We start from the raw sequence: 10,575 nt of genomic DNA, 5'->3' as shown, positions 1-10,575 counted from the left end.
GCGCGCTGCCGCTGAGACACTTGAGCTGCTGCCAGAGACTGTATGTTCCAGGGGTGTTGAAATAGGTAGTCATGTTTGGCTTTTTTCTTGAAAACAAAGATTTTAAATTTGTTAAGAATTTCCTGGTATGTTTTGGTAAAAAATATTTAAGTGCAGATGGTTGAAAACTAAACCCAACTTTATTCAGTGGTGTAATGAGGTAAAACTCTCATATAAATCTTTGAAATTTGTTAAGAACAAGAAAGCCTTAAGTTGACGTCTTTTTTTATTTTAATTTTAATTTAAAAGACCAACCCCCATCCCCCGTTTTATGTTTCTTGTGTAGTTATTTTCCTTTTAAGTTTTTTCTCGTTTATTTTGACGCTTTATTTTTTTGTTGTTGTTGTTCTAGCCTACTTTTGGTTATGCTCAGCCAAAGCTAAATAAGATATTATTTATTTTGGAATGTGATTATGTACCTTTTTTGGTTGTAAACCTGATGCATATATATATATATATATATTGGATATATATATAACTATTGGAAAAAGCGTAACGGTTTTAAAATTATTATTTAAAAAAAGACAAACACTAAATGTCATACTTTTTGTTTTCCTGTAAAATTGACATGCCTTTTATTATAAAAGGGTAGATAAAATGAAATGAAAAGGAAAATAAAGATTCCAGACGTGACCTCAGCTCCATTTAATAAATCCAGCGGAAAACTAAAAATGTAATATGGCTAAATATTATCTTATGAATGTGGATGAGATGTTGTTAAATGTGGTTGGTATTCTTCCAGTGGCAATCGTGAAAACCATTGCATATTAATTAGACATTGGTTACGTTCGCGTGTTTTTTCCCCTCCCACAACGAAGGCTTGGCTTATGAATATTAAGTACTTCTCCTTCAGCAGAGTAGCTTTCGTCACTTCGCGAAAGGGAAGTCTCTGGACACAAGAGCTACGCACACACATTACAAATCCGATGCTTGTTGCACTAGTTTTCAGTCCATAATGGCGGCCGCGCGGTCAATTCATGGGGGCAACTGTTGTTATGGAGCGTTCTATTGAGTTTCGCCTCTTCGGCTTCTTTGGTGAAGCTGAAATTATTGAAATTAATGAAATTATCCCTGTCGTTTACCGTGATCATAAGAGATAGAGCGGTTCCGCATCTTAATAAATGCATTTCTTGTCAAGAAAAAAAGGTACAAAAACTGCAGTTTTGATTGGGGTGGCCTGCCCATAGACAGTAAAAGAAAGGGCCTGCCTCCGTCCCTGCACAATATCCCAAAAAATGTATTTTTTTCCTTTTTTTTTTTCTTAGCGAATAATCCTGCTGTAAACACATCTGGGCTACACAACACACAAAATAAAAACGAAGAAAACCATTATTCAAAGAAACACAAATGTCGGCACATAGGATAATAACGTAATAACAATAAAAATTAAATCTCGACATGTCTTATACATTTTATTTCGGAAAGCACGTTTCTTTTACTGTCTATGGTCCCTGCACACACGGGCAGGATTCATAAAACGCCTTATACTCTGTTATTTATTTATTGCTTGTTATTTTGTACTTCCGTCACACATTCAACATCTAAGGCAATAACTCAAGTGAACAGTTAAAGACAAGCTTCCCTTTCATAGGTCACTTCAATGCTGCGGTGACTTCACCACTATGGGAACACCTTTGGTGTGACGAATGTCTGAAGCCCTATACCATCCCGCCAATCCTATTGGCCAAATAGCGCGTGGCACCGCCCATGCATGCGTACGCATATATACCTGGTGCCACGCGCCATTTAACTCAGATTTCATTCCTTCAGTAAATGAAGCGAATCTAGCGAATCTTCTGTGCCCTATTATCTCGCGTTCTCCAGCGATCTTCACAAGCAGTCTTACTCCTCTCCGCGGACGCGATGAGTTTCAGGAAATGCAAGGAGCTGAGTACCAGGTACATTGTGAAGGGGGACACTCATGACAGGTGCGTAGTTTGCCTAGGCTTGCACCACGCACAGGCGGCGCTTAGCGGCCTTTCTTCATGTCCCCATTGCGATGGCCTGCGGCTCAGAGTACTGCGCTCGAGGGTAGATGTTTTTACTGATGTCGCCCCCGTGTCTAACCCCCGCCATATCACTTCTGCGACTGCCGAGGCACCGCACGAGGTGATAGCTTGGGGTGACACGTGCGACATGGATTTTGAGGACAGCTCAGCGCTGGATTATTCTCCACTTCCCTCGCTCTCCCCTACCCTGGTGCAGAGAAAAACTTTTATTGAGCCTGTCGTCTTTTCCTGTGAGGATTTACGGCCCACACCGGAGGCATGTAGTGCCATCTACTTCAGTTGTGGACGCCATGATGACGATGTTTTATCCACCGCGGCCTCTGGGTCTGAGGACTTCGCGGCCAACACTATCCCTCTCCCTCCTAGTAGACAGGAGAGGCGTGTTTCCCCCTCCTACAGCGAGCTGTTGGACGTGGTTTCTCGTGCGGTGGGTACATTGGGGGAATCTCACCGACATCAAGGAGAAGGATAAATCTTTTTTTTCATGGACGCCCCTGTTTCCAAGGACAGTTTGTTCGGAGATGCTGTCACTTCAGTGGTGGAGAAATTCAGGGCAGCGAAACAGCAATGAGCCGCTTTCCGCCAGCTGATTCCCCGCAGACCCAGGGAGGTTGAACGCCGTCAGGCGCCCGCGCGTTCTCGCTCAACCTCCTCTCACCACCAGCGAGTAGCCTCTCGGGAGGAGCCTTCACCTATGGCGCCCCCTCGCAAAGACTGGGGCCCTAGGGTTGTCCCACCGGCTCAACAACGTCAACGTAAGAGATTGAACCTGAGTTCGACGGCTCATGCCTCTCTTTCTCGGGCACCGAATAGCAGCTCCTGATCTTTTCGCTGCTTGCCAGGGACTGTGCCCTCCGCTAGAGAGCGCTGTTGGACCGCTTTCGCGCATCCAACATTCTCATTGCAGTCCCCAGTTTTTCGTGCCTGGACATTTTAATGTGTGTGACAGCGTTGCAGGAAACGGACATTTTGAAACCGCTAATATTGTTTCGGGCCGCGTGGGAACGCTTGCCCGGCATTTCTCAATGGGTGTTACGCAAAATTTGTCACGGATACACCATTCAGTTTCGGAAAGGCCCACCCCCTTTCCGCGGAATTCTTTCCACGGTGGTGAAACAGATGGATATAGTGGTGCTGCGACGGGAGATGTCAGCTCTGCTGAACAAAGGGGCTATAGAAGAAGTACACCCCTCTCAGATGGAGTCAGGGTTTTACAGCCGTTATTTTGTGGTACCAAAAAAAGACGGCAGATTACGACCCATTCTGGATTTACGCCGTCTGAATCTTGCACTCAGGCCGAACAAATTCAAGATGTTGACGGTAAAGTCTATTTTGTCTCAGATTCAACCAAACGACTGGTTTGTCACGATCGATCTGAAGGATGCGTATTTTCATATTCAGATCATCAAGAGACACAGGAAGTTCCTCAGATTTGCTTTAGAGGGCAAAGCGTATCAGTACCGCGTTCTTCCCTTTGGCTTAGCTCTAGCTCCCCGTACTTTCTCAAAATGCATGGACGCAGCTCTGGCCCCGTTGCGGCTCCAGGGCATCCGTGTTTTGAACTATTTGGACGATTGGCTGGTGTTAGCGCAATCGCAGACTCAAGCACACTCTCATCGGGATTTTGTGCTGAATCATTTACACAGCCTGGGCTTACGCACGAATTTCCAGAAAAGTGTGTTAATTCCCTCTCAACGGATTACCTTTCTGGGAATAGACTTGGACTCTCGCGCGATGACAGCGAAGCTTTCTCTCCCGCGCGCTCAGTCGATTGCGTCATGCGTTCGACTGGGGATCTGTGCTTCCCGAGAGACTGTCACGACAGATGCGTCTTTGACTGGTTGGGGAGCTGTTTGTCAAGGGCTCCCAGCCCACGGAGTGGGGACAGCGGCACAACGCAGCTGGCACATAAACAGATTGGAATTACTGGCGGTTTTTCTGGCTCTCCAGTATTTTTCGAGTCTGCTGATCGGCCGTCATGTGCTGCTCAGATCAGACAACACAGCGGTCGTGTCATATCTGAATCATCAGGGAGGATTACGCTCTCGCCCCCTGTGCAGGCTGGCGAGACATATTCTTTGGTCTCACAACAAATTTCTGTCGATCCGGGCTGTTCATATCCCCGGACGACTGAACTTCGGAGCGGATTTACTATCCAGACAAATTCTGGAGCAAGGGGAATGGAGATTGCACCCCCAGACGGTGAATCTCCTATGGCAGATTTTCGGAGAAGCGAAAGTGGATTTATTCGCGTCGAGCACGACTACGCATTGCCCGCTATCGTTCTCCCTATGCCCTCCATCGCCCCTGGGCTTGGATGCGTTAGCTCACAACTGGCCCAGGAACAGTTTGTATGCGTTTCCTCCAATTCGTCTGATCCCAGCGGTATTATGCAGAATACGGCTGGACAGAGTGGAACAGCTGCTGCTGGTGGCTCCGCGGTAGCACACACAGCCGTGATTTGCGGATCTGATCAATCTGTTAGCGGGCTCTCCATGGGAGATTCCCCTCAGACAGGATTTATTATCACAAGCACAGGGACTGATTTGGCACCCGAGGCCAGATCTATGGAAACTGTGGGCGTGGCCTCTGAGCGGAGTGAGTTAATATGTCACGGTCTTTCTGTTGAAACCACCGAGACTATACTGAATTCTAGAGCAGCTTCTACGAGACGCTTATATGCTTTCAAGTGGAGACTGTTTACGACCTGGTGCGAAACTCATAATATGGATCCAGTTTACTGCCCAGTGGCTTCAGTACTGGAGTTCCTTCAGGACCGTTTTTCGGATGGAGTGACACCAGCCACCCTGAAGGTTTACGTGGCAGCCATTTCAGCTTACCACGAATATATAGATGGTGCCTCAGTGGGCCATCATCCACTGGTTTCTCGTTTCATACAGGGTGCGCGGCGGCTGAGGCCTTTCCGCCCTGTGCTAGTTCCTTCATGGGATTTATCCATTGTGTTGCATGGTTTTTCAGGGCATCCGTTTGAGCCCTTGGAAACTGTACCGGATAAAATCCTGACTCTGAAGACACTTCTTCTTATGGCTTTATCCTCCCTCAAGAGAGTTGGGGATTTACAGGCTCTCTCTGTCTCACCCTCGTGCATGGAGTTTGCACCGGGCTCTGTGAAAGTGTTGTTGCGACCTAGGCCTAATTATGTCCCTAAGGTCGCATCTAATCCCTTTCGCTTTCAGCAGGTGGTCCTGGAGGCTTTATCCCCTGCTGTGGCCGAGTCTGGAGATCTAAGTCTTTGCCCTGTGAGAGCTTTAAAGACTTATGTGGATCATACTGCCCCATGGCGTGAGTCTGACCAGCTGTTTGTCTGTTTTGGACATAAGAATAAAGGCCATGCAGTTACAAAACAGCGCATGTCCCATTGGCTGGTGGAGGCAATATCCTTAGCCTATGAGGCGCGCGGGCTCACTTCGCCCTTAGGAGTTAAAGCTCATTCCACGAGAGCAGTGGCTTCTTCTCAAGCTTTTCTCAGTGGATCTTCTATGGATGATATCTGTGCTGCGGCAGGTTGGTCCTCACCGAGCACTTTTATCAAATCTTACAGTCTGGATGTGAGGATGGCTCCTGGCTCGCAGGTTCTCTCCACTTGAGCAGATGCTTCCTTGGATCCCAGCTATCAGGTGCGTCAGGCGTTATGGTATAGCGTTCCCATAGTGGTGACGTCACCGCAGCATTGAAGTGACCTATGAAAGGGAACGAGATGCTGTGGTCCTGGCCGTGCCATACCTTGATAGCATTCTTCTTCTTCAGTCATGAAATCTGAGTTAAATGGCGCGCGGCACCAGGTATGCGTACGCATGCATGGGCGGTGCCACGCGCTATTTGGCCAATAGGATTGGCGGGATGGTATGGCTTCAGACATTCGTCACACCGAAGGTGTTCCCATAGTGGGGACGTCACCGCAGCATCTCGTTCCCTATTCAGGGAACCAAGGTTACATACGTAACCGAGATGTTACATTTATTGACGCCTGTTTTAAATTAATTGGATAACCGACTTGCTTCCTAAAGTGAAACACAAAATGGCAATATATTTTAAAAGTGTGATAAAATAAACGTTTTCCATCTTTAAAAATTGTGCATTTATTTTTTGTAGCAAATATATTGAGACACACACACACACACACACATATATATATATATTATATATATATTTATACATATATAAAAACAATTACTGCACTGTAGAAATGTTAACCAGTGGGTACTATAGATGGTACTATTGACGGAACATTTTCCGGACGGAACAGTAATGAAACGCACCGCAAACACTTCCTAACCGTCTATGTTCCTAACACAGCTCGTCAATTCATTACTTTTAACGAACCAAATACGTTCATCTTCTTGTAGTTTTGACATATTGCTTCAACCATGATTTCATACACTGTCAATATTAAACTGGCTGCACGAACGTTGACCGGAACCCTTAATTTACAGAACAAGACAGCAGTAGACTGGTGAGTAGCTTTAGCTTCTGCAGACAATGATAACTGTCAACACAAATAATCAAAACCTAACCTGTTTGCGTAGGCTTGCGTCTAATTTTCATTATCAAATAAAGAAATCGAAATGAAGCAATTTTTGGTTATTTGACTGGGTATTAACTTGTAAGCGCCAGACCACTGATTCGTTTAACCTACTTTCTTGCAGTCTGTGTTCTTCCGACTTTATTATGTCGTAATGAATCCATTACTTATGCTTCGGGGAAATGTATCGGAGTAAAAGTATACATTATAACCAAGAAATTTAGTGGAGTAAAAGTTGACAAATATAAAAACTCAAGTATTAAGTACAGATTCTCTCAAAATGCTTAAGTAATGTAACGAAGTATTATTTCTACATTCATTACATTTCACCACTGATGGTCTATTAGTAGAATCTGCTGACTTTAGCAATCGTTGTTGCATTATATCAATGGTGACCATTCAAAATGGGGGGAAAACACTTTTATTTTCTCCAACATTTTCAGGCCTGTAACTCAATAAATTTTACATATATTATTTACAATACCTGTTAAGATTATTATTATTATTTTTTTGGCTATTTGTATCTTAATTTCTAAGGCTCTGTTTGATCACATACCAGTGCTATTGGAATCTCAAGATGACTCCAGGTGTAAAATGTTAAATACACATAAATTTACACATTTTCAGTGGGTCACTTAGAAATGCATGTTGTTTCCCTTTATCAAGACAATTGCATGAAACAGTCCTGTCTGTGTGAAATAAATATTATTATTTAAATAATTTTATATCATAAATTGTGGTTCTTAATAAACTTTTCCTTTGGAATCTTCATTTTTAAGGCCTTATAGTGTTCAGTCCCAGTGAGATCAGAATCTCAATGCAGCTTCATGTCCAAATGGTTTTCAATGGTTGAAAGCCAATTGGGAATTTGTTTTTATCTAGTTATGACTGTTGACACCGCAAGTATGCAAATAATAACAATAACCCAGGGTTTAGGAATATATGGTGTGACATATCAGATTATGAATAACCAGGATTATTTGTTAACTCCGGGTAAGAAATGAGCAGTGCAAATTTACCCATGATTCCATTTACTCAGGGTTCAGAATTACTTCAGGGGTTCTATTTCAAGTGTGACAGACTTTAAATGTTTCAAAGTTTGAGGTATTATCAGTGATTCTGTCCTTAATTAGTGTTTTTTCCCTTAGAAGTGGGTACTACTTGATCTGTGACTCTGCTTTACGTGTTATAACAATAATAATAAAAATCTAATACTTTACCCAGGTGAGGCAAATCTTGGCTTATTGGTGTGAATATAATGTGTGATGAGAGCAACCACACTTCCCTGTGAGGCGTGGGATTTGTTCCAAATATACAATACAGCATATAAATTAAAATACTATTTTCTATGTTTAACCATCCTTAATTCATTTTAAATCCATTTTTAAATAATTTTCAACGTTTTTAAATTCCTTAAATAATAATAACTAATAAGGCCTTTAAAATTATGATTCCAAAAGAAAAGTTTGTTAACCAGAATGTAAAATCATATTGAGATATACTTCTTGAGTTACAGACATGCAAAATTAAATAATATATATGGCACTGAGAGCTATACAGTTGTTTTGATAGAGGGAAGCAAGATACATTTATTGTCTCAATGTTACTTGTTTTTCAGACATTCTTCTTTACAAGAAAATAAATAAATAAATAATGCATCACCTGTATGCAAAGTGACCAACATTTGTTTTTGACCCCTTAAAATGTGTAGGGCTACAATTGAACAATTTACTCATGTAGCCGTATTTAAAGCTCTATATCTAGAGCCTTAAAGTTGAAGATAATTAAATGTTTAAGTGCTTTTTTCTTTTCATTTTGTAATGTTCACTATTGGGATGTACTGCAAAAAAGTTTGCTGAAGTCAACAAATTTTACGAATAGGCCTACCAATCACAGTGTAAAAATAATTTCAGTAACTTTAGAATCTTTATCAACAAACATAATCCCAAAATACTGTGTCTTTCTTTGTCCATTATTGTATTTTTCTTAATTGCGTGTTGGATGTGCTGTCAGTTTTATTTAGTTTGACTGGAAAAATCGCTACCTTGAAGTGCTCTTGTTTTGCTGGTGTCTCGGAAGGCTTTGATTTCTGACTTTGCCCATAAGATATTTACTTGATGTATGTGCTCTCTATCGGCTTTGTACACAGGTGGATTGATCTAATGTCATTTAAATTTTTCTTAATGGCTTGGATATATCAAGAGTTTAATTGTCCTCTAAGCATAACTGTGTTAAATATGAATTTTTAAAATTATCTTAAATTGGGTGAATCTCATTAAACCTGGCAAGTACATGTCTGTGTTGTATTTTAAATTAACATTAAGGAAATTATATTTTTCTTAATGAAAATTATTCATTTTCTAGGACCTTTAAGTAGGGCTAGGCGATAAATGTTATTATATCAAAATCACATTTTTACTCAATATTTTACAGCCTTAATCTTACAGCCTATCAAATTGTAGAAATATTTGCTACAACAGCCAGTCAGTGTATGTCGCTAATAACTGTGGATTGTTTGCGTGTGGTGCATTTTTTGTCTGATATATAAACAGTGTTACTATGTCCCAATTCGCCGCCTTATACTGTGACCTGAAAGTATGTACTCTTTTTATGAAAAACAAAAAACAAAAACAGTTTTGAGTGTTTAGCAGCATAGCAGGAAAGCTGTGGGACATACAACTTCATCATAATGGTGTCTTTAATGGACTGCCTTATGCTTCTTAGTTACGTGCATTCCTCACCATTTAAACTGCCCTGTCAGTCATCATAAATCCACATTTAGTTTAATTTTATTTCCTACCATATTGGGGAGAAATGAAGAAGCACATTAATCTGCCAGTCACATGTCTTTTCTTCCAGAGAACTCTACTCATAATGATGAGTTTGCATAATGATGCATTTATAAGTTAATGACCAAACATATCTTAAATAACATTTACAGTGTTGTTGTAGAGGAAATAAAATGTACATAACATTAAAGGCCATCTTTCAATTTAATTGTATACCTTAATTTATACAGAATCTTGAATGAAAATGTTAATTTAAAAAGACATACATAAGAATACATATGTTTTACAACACCCACGGGCAGAAATTAAGAAAAAAGGGTACCTATTCTAAGCTACGCTCCAAAAAAAACGCCTTTACCCAAAGAATGCGTCATATGACATAACGACAGGCAAACATAGGCGCTGCCGCCCTGGTTCTCAGTGTGGGTTTAGGTCATGAGTGCCCAACCCTGCTCCTGGCTGTCCTGCAAAGTTTAGCTGTAATCCTAATCAAACACACCTGCCTTTAATTTTTAAGTGAGCCTGAAGACCTTAATTAGTTGCTTCAGGTGTGTTTGATTAGGATTGGAGCTGAACTTTGCAGGACAGTTGATCGCCAGGAGTAGTGTTGAGCACCCCGGGTTTACGCAGTCTGAGAGGTGGTAACAGAAAAAGAGAGTTTGTCGTTATCGTTATTATAGTAAGTTTTTGTAACAATGACTGTATTTACATGAACAGCATATTCCCGTCCTAACCGGAACACTAACTGCTTTCATACATGTACTCCGCAGTACATGCATGCTCATTTACATAATGTCCGTCGGAAATACTAAGAGGGGAGTAGTATAACAGCCAGCTAAGTTCGGAATTCCAGCTGGCCGCTTATGTTGTTCAGATATACGGCCCAAACGCTTGACTTCTACAGAACTGACTTCTTCATTTCACGAAAAACTATGTTGTGCAGAAATGCACAGCATTTCCATCCCTGTCAAGACTAGCTGACCGTCAAAGATGTAAGTTAAAATCTGTGATCTAAATTAAACAAAGACACATGTTGCTGGCATAGATGGTGACGATCTACATTGCTGCTTGAAAAACAACAAAGTCGACAGCAATATTGCTAAATATGATTTTTTAAAAATACTGCAATGTGATAAACATGGAGACAACGTTAGCCATAGTTAGCTATAGCTATAGCCGATTCTCCTCGCACCAC

The 10,575-nt window shown here is 41.5% G+C and overlaps 1 protein-coding gene across 1 annotated transcript in view; it reads left to right on the top strand.

The window, feature by feature from the left end:
- Positions 1–6,338: 6,338 nt before the first annotated feature.
- The window catches only part of wdr11 (WD repeat domain 11), a 226,446-nt gene continuing 222,209 nt past the window's right edge, over positions 6,339–10,575 (top strand). Inside the window, exon 1 of the mRNA XM_059518127.1 lies at positions 6,339–6,522. Coding sequence (XP_059374110.1) covers positions 6,437–6,522 — 86 coding nt within the window. The 5' untranslated portion in view covers positions 6,339–6,436. The remainder of the gene's footprint in view (positions 6,523–10,575) is intronic.

The sequence above is a fragment of the Carassius carassius genome, chromosome 30 (assembly GCF_963082965.1).
Source record: "Carassius carassius chromosome 30, fCarCar2.1, whole genome shotgun sequence".
Taxonomy (NCBI): domain Eukaryota; kingdom Metazoa; phylum Chordata; class Actinopteri; order Cypriniformes; family Cyprinidae; genus Carassius; species Carassius carassius.
Note: the sequence above shows the minus strand (reverse complement) of the source record. Positions and strands in the feature narration are given on the sequence as shown.